The 18,558-nt window shown below is 41.0% G+C and overlaps 1 protein-coding gene across 12 annotated transcripts; it reads right to left on the bottom strand.

Annotated features, from left to right (window-relative positions):
- Positions 1-384: 384 nt before the first annotated feature.
- On the bottom strand, positions 385-16,545 carry ddx3xa (DEAD-box helicase 3 X-linked a). Of its 12 annotated transcripts, none has more exons than XM_085249919.1 (23): positions 16,210-16,545; positions 15,401-15,452; positions 15,064-15,111; positions 14,150-14,209; positions 13,192-13,248; positions 12,993-13,085; positions 12,827-12,898; positions 9,536-9,709; positions 9,078-9,213; positions 8,572-8,676; positions 8,392-8,491; positions 8,168-8,303; positions 7,899-7,996; positions 7,720-7,818; positions 7,479-7,639; positions 7,227-7,371; positions 6,989-7,133; positions 6,652-6,702; positions 5,374-5,555; positions 5,090-5,207; positions 4,856-5,009; positions 4,519-4,637; positions 385-3,581 (listed from the first exon to the last, which is right to left on the bottom strand). In XM_085249919.1, exons 1-23 carry the CDS (start codon positions 16,252-16,254, stop codon positions 3,496-3,498), a joined length of 2,436 nt encoding a protein of 811 aa, XP_085106045.1. In that variant the 5' UTR covers positions 16,255-16,545; the 3' UTR covers positions 385-3,495. The 12 variants fall into 12 exon arrangements, with proteins under 12 accessions (XP_085106045.1, XP_085106049.1, XP_085106046.1 ...); XM_085249923.1 differs by having other exon boundaries at positions 9,602-9,709; XM_085249920.1 differs by lacking the exon at positions 6,652-6,702.
- Positions 16,546-18,558: the final 2,013 nt, after the last annotated feature.

Here is an 18,558-nt window from a genome sequence, read left to right as displayed (position 1 = left end):
GTTTCATGACCACATGAGGCCTGTTCCCTCATTACGGCATTAAATCAAATCGATTAAAGATCAGGAGTTGAAATGTTATTTGTATTTGGTCACTGGAACTCCAATTAAACCTGTCAGAGACAAGAAGCTTTAAAGGAGGACGGCATATCCACTGTCAGTCTACAACTGAGAGACCGCTTCATGAGTGGGAGCACCGTTCAGTCCTCTTAAATGTGTGCAAGCTGCCAGAAACTTGAATATTTGACTAGAAATGCGCAGTAGTTAAGTAGTCACGCACCTGTGATTAGACTGAGAATAAGCTGGAATCCCAGCAAATACAAAAGCAGAGGTGACACACTGAGCTCAGCAGAAAGACAAAAAAATAAAATAAATCAACTGACACAGTTTAATTTACAAATGAAATCTTTATGTAGTTTCTTCAAAAGAAATGAAACCCATCCATCCAATCACCATTACTAAATTGAATTTTGCTGGCCGTTGGCCACAGGCTGTTTGCTACAGGTTTTCTTTGCATGTCTATGTCAAACAAGTCTTCGATGAAACATGCTTGATTTATCCAGATACTTTTGCATTCAAACATTTTATTTAGGTAAAAATCATACAATTTGCACAGCTGAGTAATTCCCATGCAGTGCAGTTACCTATAAGCTAATACAGAAAGCAAAGTCTACACCTAAAGAGCTCAGAGGTTCTCCGCAGACCGTGGAGCAAGTCTCCGGGTTCTGCCTGCAGTCAGCATGCACAGAGCCTCCTGTTAATCCCCAGCAGCCCAAAGAGCTGCCGTGTAAAAGACCTGCTCCACGTTCCCAGAGAACCCCAGAGGTGTCATATATGCAAATACAACAATGAGAATAAACCACATGTTTGTTTCTTTAAGGATTGCCATGTGCCAGACATTCACTGGAGAAAAATAATCATCAGGTCAAATTAGAATAAAGAGTTATTAATGCACACAATTGGAGAATCTGAACACTTTTGCACTGATATGCTTAGGACATTTATTTGCTTTTTAGACAGCATTATACCAAACCTTGGCATGTTTGTTAAGATTCTGTTTCAAATTTCGTTGACCAATTAGTATTATCTAATAGAGATGACTGGCCCTGAGGAGGCCCTGAAACAGCTGTGGATATTATTTACTGAGTCCAATGTATCTTCGACATTAAAAAGCTCACACTACCCCGAAATATATAAATTTCACGCATACAGGTGACATTCAACATTCAAGTGCCAGTGTTTTTTTTTGAACTGTCTTTTGGTCAAGTTTCTGAAACTTTCAAAGAATCACTCTGAGGCTTACAAAAATAAATATTTGTCAAAAATGCTTAATAAATTACACAAAACTAGCAGCAAAAGTAGAATCTAGAAATCTGTGCAAATGGCTAAATTCCCCCGACTGCTAAATCCCCTGGTCCCAAATAAATCCTGGTTTTTAACATTGAGAACCCTTCCCCTTTGTAAACAAGCTGCGTTATTTTTCTCCTCCTCTGTCTCCTCACACAATATTTGGAAGCTTAAGGACACATATCCAAGACATCTATATAAAACTCTAGATGTGCAATAAAACAACTTTCGTAAAACTCGATGGGCACAACATACGAGGGCCTACACACCTAAATCAAGTAGCACCATTCAATCTCAAGTTCTCAACACTGTCAGTGCATCCACTTTTATTTTGATTTCTTAAATAAAAAAAAAAAGTTCAAGGCACAACAAACCCGATGAGAAAACTGGGAGCATTTTGAGGTGAAACGCCCCATGCGTGTCTTCCCCTCCTCTCCACGGCTGCTCCTCTTTAAGAGGAGAAGCACCTCTGGCTTCACGAAGCCACAGATTTTTTTTGTCTTTATCATTTTTATACAGTTCTGAGCAGATGAACTCCCAGAAGACCTGACAGTACTTAAATATTTCTTAAAGGAAGTAGACACCACCCCTCCCAACCCCCCCCAGTCTTTGGCCACATCCACAGTTACAAAACGCAGCGATGGAAACCAAAGCCACTGACAATGGCGGTGCACTGAAAGCTGCGCCCATCGCCTACAACCCCCCCCACCCTAAAGCCCTAACCCCAGTGGTCGGAGTGTTCCTCTAACCTGCATCTGTTCCTTGCTGTTTAATTGAAAAACCTCAGTGATTATTCAAATGCCTGTCTCCTTAAGATGAACCATGCCTCCAACGCAGCTTGAAAAGAGAAAACGTTTGTAATTAAGTTAAGCCTGCGACTCAGTTCACGTGTCCTTTCTCCTTGACCAAAAAACAAAACACTTGCAAGCGTAGAATACCGTGTGGGCCTCGTGATTGCAGGTCGATTCAGGTAAACACTAACACTGCGCTATGCCCCCCCGATGCTGTGGTCCTTTATGCAGCCATTTTGAACTTCACTTTCAGGATGGCAGGCATTTTTGTCTTGTTACACATTTGTAGAGAAACTATTCGAAAACAAAAAAACAAACAAGAAAACAAAGCAAAACCTGACTCAGTTTTTTAAACTTTTCACGCACCTGCATCAAAAAGGTCTCACGCAAAAAAGGAACAAAACACCGAAACACCGCCCACTTAATGTAGCTAGCACTTGGTAACATACTAGCTGCCGTAACACTGTCAAGTCAATTGAAAAGCATGGAGTAACAAGTTCCAGCATTTATTATTCTTGTATCAACCTCAGCAATTGTTGGCACTGAGCTTAATGACTTCTGTGTTTCTTAAGATTACGATAGGAATGGCTATTTCAAAGACTACCATTTCCGTAAAAAAGGAGCCTGTCCAGGATAGAGTGAGCAAAAAAAGAACACAAATGTAACTTTGTCTCTTACGATTAAAATACGGTCACCTCACAGAGTGGCCCAGTTTGTATTAGATATAGTAATGGCTCCATTAGCTGTTTGAGTATAGAAAAGGCTACATGATGTTCCTGTAATAAATTTGAAGTTCAAATGGAGTCATGACTCCTGAGAGCCACAACACCCCAGTGTTTGCCAAGGTTTGATCAAATCCAAGCTTATTTTACCCTTTAATATTTTTCACCAAACAAAGTCATAGTAAAACAAATTTCAGCTCTTGGCCAGGTTCATCTGGTGAAATGAAAACATAGATTTCCTGTTTAAATTCAAAAGGCACAGTACATTAACATACAAATGATCCTCAGGCTACTCGGTTGGGTTTCCCCCCCACAAAAAAAAAAACCAAAAACAAAACAAAAATAGTTTTAAAGACGAAAGTCCGAGGTTGCTGTCGGACAATGCATGTCAGCATCCATGCTCACTCTGAGGTGTGCGAAATCTCTGCGGTCTCCGGCGTGCTGCACGTGCTGGTGACGCTCCGTTGCTTCGTGCTGCACTTCCTTTTCGAGAAGCGAATGGCAGAGAACCAGGGTTGGTAATGTACTGTGTGTCAGTGAAGCTACACAGGGAAGGTTTTTTTCTTTTTTTTAATGGTCTGGCTTAAGTCAACATGTGGTTTCCATTGGGTTGGCATGGCAACCTATTCCTATGGTGACTAGTTTCCCCACCAATCCACGCTACCCGAGTGGCTGTAATTTCCTCCGTAGCTGTCGCTGCCGTAGAAGTTCCCACCAAATCCACCTGTGAAGGACACCAACTAAACATTAATTGACGGCAGAGTGAGGTTTTTGTTTACACGCATTTAGAAGAAATTGATCAAACATCAAGTTATTATTAACTAACTTCCCCCAAAATTCTGGATGGAGCGTTTTCAGTGGGAGAAAGGTTTCATCGCTGATCCTTCTTTATCGACTGAAGAAGTCACTTTGATCTCCAAAAGCTGATTCTGTTCATCTGGATGTAGCGTTTTGTGGGAGAAACGTTTTGTCACTCGTCCAAGTGACTTCTTCAGTTTCCAGACTGAAGACTTCTCTGGTGGTTTCGGAGCTAGAGACTGAAGACAGTCACTTGGACGAGTGACAAAACATTTCTCCCACAAAACACTACATCCAGATGAACAGAATCAACTTTTGGTGATTTACTTACCTGAAAACGCTACGCCCAGATGTCCAACTTTTTAGACATCTGCACGTGGATGCTGCAATTCCTTGATGCATGCTCAATAACCAAATCCCCACCAAGTGCCCACATTAAACAGTTCCAAATAACAAGGTTTGCATGTGTAAGTAATTCTCTTCTCTAGAAAACATTTGACCTCAAAACACTTTTTTTTCATAAATAAGACTAAGCTACTTTGAAAATGATGAGCACAGTTACAGTCAAGAGGGAGGATAAACATGCCAGACACAGGCCATCTGCTCCACACTCATGTCTGGTTTCAAAAACACTGGATGTATCCAGTGTTAACCCCTCAGGCTCCAAAATCTAAAAATCCTAGGCGATTTTCAGAGCTGACATCTGACCTTGAGTTCAAATTCAAACTTGTTGGTAAATTAACCTATATTATGAATTTCACATCAGACATCACCTCATTCTCAAATCACATTCTCCCATAGTTTTCATAACAGTTAAAAAAAAAAAAAGCTGCAAAAAACCCCTGTGCGAATAGTTTGCTTACCTCCACCGAAGCCACGGTTTCCTCCATGGCCTCCAGCGCTGCGCCCTGAGCGGTTGTTACTGAAACTTCCAGAGCCAGGCGTCTGACGGTAATCTCGAGCTCCGAAACCACCAGAGAACCTGAACAAAACCAAAACAATTGGTTAAGTGTTACAGGTTAGGCATTACATAAAAAAAACAAAACAAACAAAAACCTCCCACCCCCCAAAAAACCCCAACACCTTAACAAGTATAGTGCTCAGATAGCTCAATTAATTTACAGTACAAGTCAGGAAACACGTTACATTTTGCAGCACAGAACTAAGATGAATAAGACAGCATTTGTTGTTTCCATGTACCTCTTAGAGCGCCCACGATTGTTGCTCTTGTGCTGGTGCTCATAGGCCAGGCTCTCAAGCCAGGAGGGAACCTCCTGCTTGGCCTCAACCAGAATGTCCAGCAAATCTTTGGTTATGTTGCTGTTTTTGTCGTTAAAGAACGACGTGGCCAGACCTGCACACAAAGGTCAGAGTACACAGTCAAAAGACTGTACACCAACAAGGAGCAAATATTCTTTAAAAATCAGTTCATACCGAGGTTGCCCACACGTCCCGTACGGCCGATACGGTGAACGTATTCTTCAATGTCACTGGGCAAATCAAAGTTGATAACGTGCTTCACATTGCTGATGTCCAGACCTCTAGCAGCCACCTGCAAAGGACAATGGAAAAAAAAAGTTTAACATTAAGCATCTGTAAAAATGCCACATGTTATATTTCACATTCTTATTGGCCATTAGTAGCAAAGTTTGTTGGTTCAGTGTGTGCCACAGTTCCCTCCCCAACCTTGAAGATTAAGAACTTGTCAGAATACTTACAGCTGTAGCCACCAGGATGGGGCAGCGTCCAGACCGGAACTGATGCAGAGCCTCCTCTCTGTCTCTCTGGGATCGATCTCCGTGGATGCTGGTGCATGCATAACCCTCGCGGTAAAGGAAGTCCTCCAGTGCATCGGCTCCTTTCTTTGTTTCCACAAACACCAGAGTCAGGGAGTCTTTACCTGAGCAGCAAGAAATTAAGACAAAAAAAAAAGAGGAGCAGGACAAAAAGCATAAGAGAAAAATAATTATTACTTTATGCAAAGCTACACGTGAATTTGAAAAAATTAAAAAAAAAAACAAAAAAGAAAAGAAAAAAAAAGCAAAACTTCAAAACACTATCAGAAACAGCTGGCAGTTGCAAGACCATGACTCACAAAAAAAGAAAACAATCAAATACCAAAATGACAACTTAGAAATGGAGACAAGTGGTGCATTAAAAAAAAAAAAGCTTTAAATTTACTGACAACCATTAATTGATAACAATGGCTTTGGTTTCTCTGAATAATTATTTCAATGACTTTAAAAAAACATTACTACATCTGGAGTAATTTGTTTATATATTGGGCATTAATTGCCATCAGAATAAAAGCTCAAGATAATCAACATGACAGAGGTATTGGGGTAAGACAGGCCATTCCACGTTTTGCATTATTCACAGCTAACCCTGCAATAGTTTCGCCAACAACAAACAACATTCCTCAAAACTTGCAAGTACCTTCAAATAAAACAGATCAGCCAAATCCAACTGAATGGTTAACGTGGTACCATGTTCACCATTTTTTAAAACAACTAAACCACATTTTTGGTGGTAGCATTAAGTCACCATGGAGGTGGCATGTTGCTTTGGTGCCTAGACATATAATCGAGTGATGGCTCATTCACCATTAAACCCTAACCTGGTCCTATTCACTGTCATCTATTATAGCCATTTAGGAGCTCTAACCAAGATTAACAGACACACTGTTCACTGACTTCACAGATCAGCGCCATTAAATTTGTCACAGCCTTCCGACTTTCAGAAAGAGCCAGCTGATCCTAGTTCCAAAACTAAACACACACTAAAACACTACACTGTCTAACATTTCACAGGGGAGTTTTAAATCAGTCTATGCACTGCTTGGCAAGTGTTACCACTTATTGGAAATGAAATTTGAAAGACAAAAACAAAACTAAACTGAGGCATGTCAGCTGCAGCAGAGCAGAGGGAACGGGATGAACTGTGGGATGTGATGTTTCTTGCGTGTCAAAGTAAAGTTATGGTATGTTAACACTTACCCGTTTTCTCTGGGGCTTCTGTCACATTTTCCTGAACCTCACTGGGAATAACTAAGATAAAACCAAACCGGCCAGTAAACGCAAGGCTACAACAGCTTTAGATCATTGTGAGAAGCTAACCCCTTAAAAACACATTCAAGTGGTTTTAGTGCCTGCTCACCAAATTGCATCAGATCATTTTTACATTTCACTTTTTGATATAATGACAGATTGTTAGAAATGTAGCAAAGTCAATATTAGCTCGGTATGGGGCAGACAAACAGGATGAAGGGTTAGAGCCCAAAGCCCTTTATGGGAGGGGGAAAAAATAAAAATAAAAGTGCATGTGCAATCTCACCAGTGGCATTGAGCAAATCAAGGAGGAAGGACCTCTTGTCTGTCTCCTCTACCCAGACCACCTTTTGGGTGATGTTTTCTGAAGTGGAACCAACACGCCCCACGGCAAGGAAAATGTAGTCCTCCAGGAAGTCACGAGCCAGGATCTACAATAAGCAAGTTCAAATATGAGTATGCAAATATTTATATTGCACACATATGAAATATGGTTTTGTATACCTGCCAGCAGGCCGACGTACCTGGATCTCTTTGGGAAAGGTAGCACTGAACATCATAGTCCGGCGGATGCCTTTTGGTGGCATTGTGTCTTGTTCCACAATACGTCTGATCTGTGGCTCAAAACCCATGTCCAACATGCGATCAGCCTCATCCACAACCAGGTAGCTGCGAGTACATTTAATAATTAGCAATTATAAATAAGGGAATCAGACATTTCCATTAAAGCAACATTTCTTCCCATGAAACCCAAAATTGTTCTGTGTAATACTCACTGGCAGTAATCCAGCCCGATCTTGCCCCGCTCCATCATGTCGACCAGACGTCCAGGTGTGGCCACCAGCAGGTGACAGCCTCTCTCCAAGTCCCTGATCTGCTGGCCAATATCAGCACCACCGTACACAACGCAGGGACGCACCCTTGAGCGGTAGGCAAACTAAAGGAGGAAGGAAACAATTCAGCTTGGCGAGTCAATATTTTGGCAGACCAAGATTATGCCAGACGTTTCTAGCTCACCTTCCTCGCCTCATCATAGATCTGCAATGCGAGTTCTCTGGTGGGAGCCAGGACAAGGGAGATTGGGTACTGCTTACGGCGTCCATACCTTCCATTCTCCTGAGAAGACAAAACATGTTTATGAGAAAAAGCCAGATGTTTGTTTCGTTCAGTTATTGTGCCGTTTCTGTCCACAGCACCTGTCCACTGTTCTTGGCAGCCTGCAGAGCGTCTCCTGGCCCTTCCGTGTAGATCTGACTCAACACTGGCAGTAAGAAAGCAGCAGTCTTACCAGAGCCTGAAACACAGCAAGGGTCATACAGTGTTATTTTGGCGTACTAACATCAAACTACGGACCCAAAAAACAAGCCCTCTCTAGGGTTATTTAAATATTACAACAGAAACAAAGTTCATGGTTACCAGTTTTCGCTGGTAGTCAAGTGAACGCAGAATATGTAGAGATACTAACCAGTCTGGGCACAGGCCATCAGGTCTCTCTTGGACTTGATGATTGGGATAGCATACTTCTGGACAGGGGTGGGGCGAGTGTAGCGACTAAGGTTAATGTTCCCCATGATAATCTCGCCCATTTCCACATCATGGAACTACAAAAGAATAAAGTATGCCATATATAAACATATAAACAAGCCATTTTTATTTTTTAAAACAAAACCATGAAACTAAATCACTTACGCTTTCAATGTGGGGTGGGCAACTGCTTCCAGTAGCTTCCACTGGAATATCATCATATTTCTCAAAGTTTATGCCGGTGTTGCTTGCAGAGAAAAGCTCGCTAGAAGACAATACAGAAAAGTTTAGGTTTTGGATAACCACGGCTGTTAGTTTGCTATAGGTGAACGGAATCTGTCTTACTGTTCCAGACGCTCATTGGGAGCAGTGGGCTTGGACCAGTCATCATCTCTGGACTCTTCTGCCCAGCGGCTATTTCCTCCACCAGCAAAACCTCCACGCTCGTATCTGTGCACACAAAGGTTATTTAAATGAACTAAATTGTCATGAGACTTTGAAATTAGATAAAAACAAGCTATAACCGACAGTTCTTTTTCCAAACTCTCAGCACTATTTTTCCATACTCTCTGCAATAATAGCCATGCTGGGATTGTATGGTACAATCAAAAACATTTCTGCTAATCTCTCTGCTGTTCTAACAGTAAACCAATTAGTGAGGTCAACGCTTCACTAATTGGTTTAAACAATCAGTGAAGCCAGACTGGTTGGGTTAATTACCAGATGGAGAAACAATTTCACATAAAAATGAACAAATGCAAATACTATCAGGCAATACAAGACTTTGCTCTCGGGACATGTTAAAATACCAAAATTATAAACAGTACATTACTGAACGCAATGACACCCACCTTCCTCTTGAGCCTGCCCCGCGGTCGTTGAAGAAGGCAGACTTGGACCTATCAGAACGTCCCCCAAAGCTGTTGTAGGCCGCATCCCTGGGAGGTCCTCCCCAGCCAGCTTCTTTGTTTTCGTAATTGCCAAACCCTGTAATAAAAATATATTGGTCAGTGGCAATATTTGTACCTTTTTTGGAGCGGGCAAAAGAGCGGTTACAACCGACACCCTTCTTACCAACAGCAAAACACACTTGTGTTTCCCCTAAAGCAAAAATACCATTAAATGTTAAAAATCTAGTTACTCTAACAAAGTGCAAAGTTAATATTGCAAATAACAACTTCCAGTTTATACAGAGTAAATATACTGTATTAAAAATAAGGGGTGGGGGAGGGTAGACTTTACAATGGAAAAACTACACTACGACTAGGGCTACAGCTGGACATTTTTAAGGACAACAGGTTTTTCCCACCTGCATTTTGCAATGGCTGATTAAACGAACCTCCACCCCTGTTACCACGGTAGGCACCACGCCCACCTCTATCATTGCGAGGGGGTCCACGCCCTCCAAAGCCCCCGTTTGTGCGGTTGTCGTGGTAACCATTCACAAAGCCATTGGTGCGTCCGGAATCCCATCCAGGTGAATCTTTATTGGGCGGAAAAAGAAAAATTGAAAAAAATAAATAAAAATATATTAAATAAGAGTTGTTAGGAAAAGCAGAAAGCGGCATGTTACTTATTTGTGTCAGTAAGCCAGTACACACGTCTGCGCTCAGTGCTGTCTATCCATGAGCCTCTCATTACTAGTTGACCTATTTTTAAATCTGAATTACTGGCAGTGGATATAAGCAACTCAATTACACTAAAACCTGGGACTCAAGTCTCAAGTAAAGCATCACCACCATTAGTGTCACATATTCATATTATCTAAGTTGCATAACCATGTACTTGATCTGTACAAAGGAATAGCTGTGGACAAGTCAATGGTGTTTACATTAAATAAAAAAAAAGTTTAAAAGAAGTAGTGACTACTGAGGTGTTGCCTTATTTTATTTGGTTACACACAAGTTGTTCTACAAAGACCAGCTGAACCTCGTTTCTTCCTATATGGGACATTTACCACAACGATCTGCCCAGCTTTGGACACTGGCTGTGTCATCATTCCCATCGGTGGCCACACTGTTACCAGTGCGGGCTGAGGATGAGGCTGGTGGAGGGGGACAATGGTAGTTAGTGCTGCCATACTGAAAAGCTCAATCTATGCCACAGCAGTATCAAGGGGCAGACCAACCACACAGACCTATTCTTCAAGTAGTTTGGCTTTAGGGGAGGGAAAACAAACAAACAAAAACGTTCAGCCTAAAGGTCTAATTAAACCTGCCCTGGGGCTTTTCATTTCCACCACTGCGGCAGATTTAAACACATACAAACAACCCCAAAGATTCACAAGCACTGGCCAATCTGTCTGTGGGTAGTGAACCAGTAAATTCTGTCTTGATACAGATCTGAGTCACTAAAGAGAAAAAAATATTTTGTCAACAGAACAAAAAATATAATTTTTTTTACAAGCTGAATATTTGCCATTTTAAGGTACATTTCAGACAGACAACCAACTCTGCAAACTTTAATCTTGCATATTTAGAAAAACATGTTCCGACTTGACTTTAACAAACATACATAAGCCAATTTTAAATTGAGTATGACACATTGCACGTAATACTTGTACTATGAAGCAAGACTTATCTTGATTTTATCTGGGTTTTGAGTAGTACTTTGGCGCTTCACTTCTTACAAGGGTACATCACCATGGTAACCCCGCCTGTTCTGAACTAAACAATCCTTTTGTCCATTTAAAGCACCGAAAATCTTTGTACTGATAAATAGATTACTCAATTTTTTGACCCAAGACCCCCCAACCCCACCACAAACACACACAAAATTATTTCAAACATTAATATATGATCTTTGTATTTGCTGACATATCAACTTTGCAAGCAGACTCAGCCTACGTTTGAATTCTGTACCAAAAGGCACCTCTAGGCTGCAGCTGAAAGAACAAAAACATATCAAATATTACCCTTGTAATTTCCTTTCACATCTGATCTTCTGCTGCATACAGACCTGCAAATGTTGACCAGATGCTTCCATTGCCACAAGTTCAACTTGTCATGTGTAAACTTGTGCATAGCTAAAATAATGAGCACGGAGTTGATTTACTGAATTGTTAACCATCTAACCACTACTTAGCCTGTTTGCTGATGTTAGAGATATTGAAGCCAAATAACAGATATTCCAGGTATGTTGTAGCTTTGTATTGCAGGGTCCAGGATTTGAGAGATTTTAGTGACTCAGAGTGGCATCAGACCCAAAAATACATGTGGTAAAGCACAGAGTGCAGCAATGTTAGAACCTGATGTTCCGAGACAGAGTCCAGTGGACTTCAAACCAATAACCTACATAAACCAAAGAGAAAATTCACAAATTCATCCATAAATACTTACGCAAACAATGCAAGCTACAACTAGAGTTGAATTTTAAATAGTTTGAATAACAAGTCAAAATCCCCAGCCAATGTTTCCCATAAAACTGAACACAGCACTTTAAGAAAAAGGGAATCCACAAAACATAACTAAGGATTACAAAAAGTTAAACATCCATGACTGAATACTTGGCAGTCATTAAAGCATACAATACACACAAAGGTATAAGGTTTTACCATACAAGTTCGAGTTATAATTCATCTGGAGATTCTGGACAACTTACAGAAAACAGCACTGTGTCCTTCTGCCCCATTTTGATCATGCCACAAAAAAAAAAAAACAACAACAAAAAAACATTCAACAGCAAATGTATGGCATGTTCTGGAGATGCTTGTAGACCACATGCTCACAGATTTCTTTTTGTTTATAGAACACAGATTTACACTGAATGGAAGTTTGGCTGCCATGCTGTCCAGGCTATGAAGAATTAATTCTGCTCCATTACCAACTGGAGAGATTAAACAGACTCTAAAAAGCCAAACAATGATGCCCTCAGTCAACTATTTTCATTTAAATGCAAAACAAAAAAAGGCCACGAAGGACAACTGTTAATCAGTCTACTTACAAAACATGAGTTTAAGACAAACACACACACAGATCATGATTCAATCATGTGTCAAGGAGGTGTTTGTATGCAGATTTCTGTTCTAACAGTCAACTGCAGATTGCACTGGACACTGACTTTACACCACGTAAAATAACCAAGGAAATCACCTGAGGTTATCAGCTGGAACACAATTGTGTGTGCAACCAGGTTATCAGTGCTGTATTCAATGGCCAATCCTTTTAAAAACATAAAATGTAAGCAGATAAAAAGCTGTGAAGTCAAAAAAGAACCCAGAACTGCAACTGAGAGGCTCCAGCTAATAAATATTGTGAATCCCAATAATAATTCAGTGTTCAAATAACTTGACCACAAAAGTCCTACTTTGACTTAATGACTGAGGCTAACATGGTGTAACGTATGCATGACTGGACAACACAAAAGTTGATATCGTCTTGTTATTAGTAAAACAGCCACACTAGTGATGCAATGCACTTAAAAAAATAAAATAAAAATGCATCATTAGCAACTCTGTTTGCAAGCTTTGAAAAATGCAGTGTTAGGCCCAGATTTGTGCTGCTTTTTTCCTCCAAGTGACCACAACAAAGCAAGGGCACACTGACTAAGCTACATACACTAAGAAACTCTGCATGGCATGCAGGTAGAGGTCAAAGTATACCACATTGGTTTCGCCAATCCCCACTGTAGGCATGGTAAAAGGCAAGCTCTTGAGAGGCCAGTCTTGGGTAACCTGAGCAAAGGTAGGGGAAGCAGGCTATAAAAAGACTCATGAGTACTGGCTCATGCAGTATGAGTGTTGGGCTTGACTTCACGCTTATAGTTACCAGTCTGACAGTCATCCCATCCTGAAGTATAGTTATTTCTGTGTCTTTGCTGACACACTGCCTGCCATGGTTGGGGGCACGGCTTAGAAGAAACTTGGGGCACACAGCAGGTAAAATATTGGCTTTATTATACAGTGGGAATATAGTTCTAATAAATCGAATATATTTTAACTAACTACAGTGAAGAAAAGCAACGAACCAACAGGGTGATGCTTAGATTCCTCTCCCCCCCCCTCAAAACTCCAACCAATTTCAACTGCAAGCATTCCAGCATAGAGAAGCACATCAATTAAACATGAACTCATTATACTTTTACAGTGGAGTTAGGGCTGTGCGATATGACCAAAATCTCATATCCCGATATAAAAATTCCATCGTCCCGATAACGATTTAAATCACAAAAATGTAACATTTTCTGTAAATTCTGTGAATCTCGACTTGCGGGAAGTGTTTCCAGCTGCGCATCATGTAGCTGGAGTCGAGTGTTTTAACCGATGTATGAAGCTATACATTTTTAGACATAAGTTGTAACGGCCGCCGTTTTCTTTGTGAGTATTTATTACACGGCGTGCTGCGGAGAAAAGCCTGTTATAACGTTTGAGGCTAAGGTTTGCCTATTAGCACCTGGCGGCTCTTTTTTACTTCTCATCCGTAAATAATCTGCTCTTTCACGTGATTCAGTTTATTTTTGAAAATTCTCAACAGGATCTTGAGCTTTATTGTGAAAGGTTTATGTGGAACATAAACAAGCGACACGCGATGGTTTTACCGTCGTTGTTGCTAACCACAACGCATAAAAACAGGTGCTTGTCAGTCCGTAGTGTGGTTATATTAAACATAAGAGAAAGAGAGAACTTTAAGAAATTAATACAGTCACTACAGTGACCATCAAAACGATGAAAAAATATTGCCGTAAACAGTTTATTTTGCGACACCACGAAACAAACGATAGCGTAAAATGAAACTATAGACGTTTTTATATCGTCATCCGATATATATATATATCGTTATATCGAACAGCCCTAAGTATAGTGTATGGATCTAACCTGACCCTCCCTTCACACTGGCTTTGCTGGTGTGTACAAAAAATGGCTATTTCATGCATCTTTAAAAAAAATGCAAGTTGCCCTCAGCAAAAGCAGACAGAAGGGACTTACAGAAATTTACTGGTGCCACTGAATAACCGCACTGTCTACCAGCGGAATAACCATTTCCTGCTGTGGAATAAGAAAACAGTACAACGAGAAAAAACGTCAAGTGTGCAATGACACAGGAGTATGATTCCAAATGTTGCCCTTTTTTTAAGTTTTAATGTCAGTTTTTGACTTACTATGCCAGGCATGACGTATGTGGATTTAAGGCCTTTAGCAGAGCAAATATGTACAGAAGGAAATTATAATATATATAAAAAATAAAATAAATAAAAAAAAAAAACTCCTCAGCCACCTCACTCTGGCTACAAAACCAAAATATTACCTCAGTTTTAAAAAAAAATAAATCAATAAAACACCCCCCCCACACACACACAAACCCACCCTCCCTCCACATCCCCCTTTATCAGAGCAGCCAATAGCTAGCACTCCTCTTTGTTCACATGCGATACACTGTACCAACCAAAGAATACGAGTCAGAAAAATTGCGCATGAAATTACTCGAACCAAATCAAAACTTTTGAAAATTGCCATATTCTCCTACTTATGAGCAGTCTAGGGTGAAAATACAAAGCCAGAGCTGTAATACAATACCACTTGCCCTACTTTTGCAGTGCCAAAATAAGTTCTCATGCAAAGATGCAGAAAGCCCAATTGACATTACGTTGTCCTCAATCTCTGCCTAGGACAAATGTTCCCTCATTTTGTATGCTCTAAAATGCTGCAAACACTGCACAACTACCAATTTTTTGGTACGAATGTTTTAGTCGAGATTATAAGATGCATCTTCTTAGAGCCTCATTTTCCCCCCTCAATTGTGCTTGCTTTTACCATGCTCTGATGGGCATTTATCATCAACAAAAAAGACAAACTGGTGTTGATGGGCTAACAGCAGATCGGCAGGTAAGTGTTAAACTTACCATTTTTGGGAGCATCTTTGTTCCTCAAGTGAGGTGGAATGTAACGTCCTGGATAGAGGAGAAAAAAAAAGTTTACCAAAATGTATGAAATCTGGCAATATTAGTGATTATGGGTACAACTGTAGATTTAAATAATGCTTAGGGCTTAACCCACCAAGCAGGTTTTAAAAAGTTTTATTATGAACAAGGTTTTTTTCCCCCCCTTTGTCTCGAGTGCCAAAGAACTCCATGAAAGTTGTACCACACTGTAAACAACGTTACACAAGGCTTACGCTGATAAAGCAGCGTTATCGATTTACATTTACCACTGACAAGTAAAATCTGCTTTATTACTTACTGCCAGTTCCTCCACCTTGTCCGTCAGCCGAGTTCAAGTCTAGGGCAGCAAGCTATAAATTACAAAGAAAAAATAAACATAAAGAAAGGTAAAAAACGAACTAGAACACACAACTGCTATATTTGAAAACCATTACTTGACCGGAAACACTGGTTAGCCGCTTTTTTGAAGCGGGACAGCTTCAAGTGGATTTCTAAATAACCGAGGTTAGAATTTACGATCATTGAAGTTAGGCCTAACAGTAAAAATAAAACTATATATACCGGAAATAAAAATATGCCCTCTTAATTTCGCTCAATTTCGACTCCTAAATATATATTCCAAGCGACTTAAAAAATTTAGAGGATTACATTTCAGAAATAACTGTCGCTGAAAAACGGTGCCAACATTTTTTCCTGCGCCACGTTTCAGGTTCAGAAGGCCTCACTCTAGCCGGGCTAACGCGGTTGGATACCGGCCGGGTGGTAAATGTTAGCCAACCCTGTATATTTCCATTGGTTACAGTACGTTTTCACCAGAGTCTGTTCACTTGCTGTACTTAACATGGCTTGGGGCGACAACTTGTCGTATTTTAAGGTAAAAACTTGGAAGTGTCCGAGCTTGTTAGTGCCAATTAGCCATCACAACGCATCGGCAAGCGTCGCCATCACAAACGTCGTCACCTCCATTTTAGCAGCCGCAGCGTTAGCCTAGCATCAGGCTAGGAAGTGGGCTAACGAAGCGCTCAATTTCTCCTCGAAACTACAAGTGCGTAATGGAAAATTCCAAAATTTCTAGGAGAACAACAGAAGAACAAAATAGTTTCTTACCTGCTGATCTAGACCGTGTGGATTATCAACGACCACATGACTCATAACTAAAGAGAGTAGTGGGGGATTATTTCTGAAGAGAAAGGATTTTCTTTGTTAGCACAGCCGGCTATTCCCGTAACGTTAAAGCTTTTTTTCTGTACAAATTACGAACTTGAATCGACAGTTATCTATAAAGTTCCCTTGAAGATTATATTTACTTTAAATAAATAAAAAGACGTTATTTATTATAAATATAAATGCTGATCAAGTTTCCGATTGAAATGATCGTTGCGGAGCTGTTCAGCAAAAAACCCCTCCCGGTAGGCTTGACCGTGGTGGAATGAGACACCGAAGGTTGAGGTAGCGCGAGATATCGCTTTTGGCACCTCAGGTCGGCGGGCTACAAAGCAAATATCGCGATGTTTCCTTTAATCTCTGATTGGTTTAGCCAGGGAAACATGAAACTCAATCCCTAGTGTGTGTACTGCCACCGAGCAAATCGACTGCATTTTGCCTTGAAAAAAATTAAGAAAGAAAGAAAAATATGACTGAAACCTAAACAACTGTAAGACAGATGTTATATCCCGCTATCAGAATCATCTGTATTTAGCCAAGTTTGTGCACACAAACAAGGAATGTCACTCCACTTCACATTGTTCTCTTCATGCAAAAAATAATTGTTAAGGAAAAAGTGTAAATCTGGGTAGTGCAATGTGCATATGACTTAAATGATACAACAGTGGGTTATTTTACAGTGTTCAACAGAGTTGAAGACAAGAACTAACAGACTTAAAAACTCCTTTGTCCCACACGCCATCAGACTGTTTAACTCCTCTCTGGAGGGGAGAGGGAGGGGAAACAGGAAACAGGAGGACAAAGGAGGGGAGAACAACTAAGCTGTAGTGCCTCTTCACCTCACTGTACAATACCTTGTGCAATACTTTTTGTAAATAGTCAACAGTGCAATAGACTCAATACTTGAAATGTGCAATTCACTTGTATTTTTATTTTTTATTCCTATTTATTCTATTTATCCCCTTTGTATATTTTATTTATATTTGTCTCTGTATTTATATGTGTGTGTGTGTGTGTGTGTGTGTGTGTGTGTGTGTGTGTGTGTGTGTGTGTGTGTGTGTGTGTGTATATATATATATATATATAACAATTCTGTAACTGTAACTTCGGTCGTTGCTGTGCTTTTTTTTTTGGAAGTCGAATTTCCCAGAGGAACCCACCCGAGGGATTAATAAAGTTCTATCTTATCTTATCTTAGTTACAGACAGGGGGAATAAAGTCTCTCTTTGCCGGTTTGAGTAAACAGCGCTCTGTAGTGCCTGCAGTTTGTACAGTCTGTGTCCAGGATGTGAGGGGTCTGCAGAGATGTTTTCTACCCGTTTCCTGACCCAGGACCTGTGCATGTCATGGATGGAGGGAAGATCAGCACTGGTGATCCTCTCTGCAGACCAGATTGACCGTTGAAATCTGGCCCTGTATTGCTTTGTGGCTGAACCAAACCACAGAGTGATTGATGTGCAGAGGACAGAGTGGATCATGGCACCAGCAATTCCTTTGGCAGGTTTCCTGAGTTGCCACAAGAAATACAACCTCTGCTGGGCCTCCTTCTGTAGAGTCCATAAGGTGGACCATTTCAGATTGCGTGAAAAGTTACATCATAGGAATCTGAAGTGAGCCACATTGGGGGCATGTGTTGTTTAGGAATGTGAGGGGGAGAGGGTGGGGGGATTTCTCTGATAGTCCAATGTCATTTCCACCGTCTTTAACAAATTCAGCTCTAGGTGGTTCTGACTGCATCAGTGGACCAAGTGGTCCATCTCCCATCTGTACGCGTACTCGTCATTGTTCTGGATCAGACCAATGACCTTGGTGTCATCCGCGAACTTCAGGTGTTTCACAGATTATTCTCCTAAGGTACAGTCGTTAGTGTAGAAGGAGAAGAACGGCGGGGAGGGCACAAACCCCTGGGGGAGGCTAGTGCTGATGGCCACTTGTTGCTGCCTGTCCGTCAGGAAGCTGGGATCTACTGACAGCTGGAGGTGGGCACAGTAAGCTGGTTGAACTTTCGGTGGAGGATGTCTAGGATTACAGTGTTGAAGGCCAAGCTCAAGTCCACGAACAGTATCCTGGCGTACATCCCAGGTTGATCAAGGTGGTGCAGGATGTAGGGGGCAAACTGTAGGGGGTCCAGCAGGGGGTCTGTGATGTCCTGTTTCAACACCAGTCCTTCAAAGGACTTCATGACCACAACGGGCCTGTACTCAATTAACCCTGCAATGGTGGACTTCTTTGAGACCAGGATGATGAGAGAGAGATGAGATGAAACTTTATTAATCCCTCGGGTGGGTTCCT

Source organism: Mchenga conophoros, linkage group LG16 (assembly GCF_057382185.1).
Source record: "Mchenga conophoros isolate Kocher_MC1m ecotype Shallow Benthic linkage group LG16, M_conophoros_male_GT1.1, whole genome shotgun sequence".
NCBI lineage: Eukaryota > Metazoa > Chordata > Actinopteri > Cichliformes > Cichlidae > Mchenga > Mchenga conophoros.
This window is presented reverse-complemented; position numbering and strand designations above follow the sequence as displayed.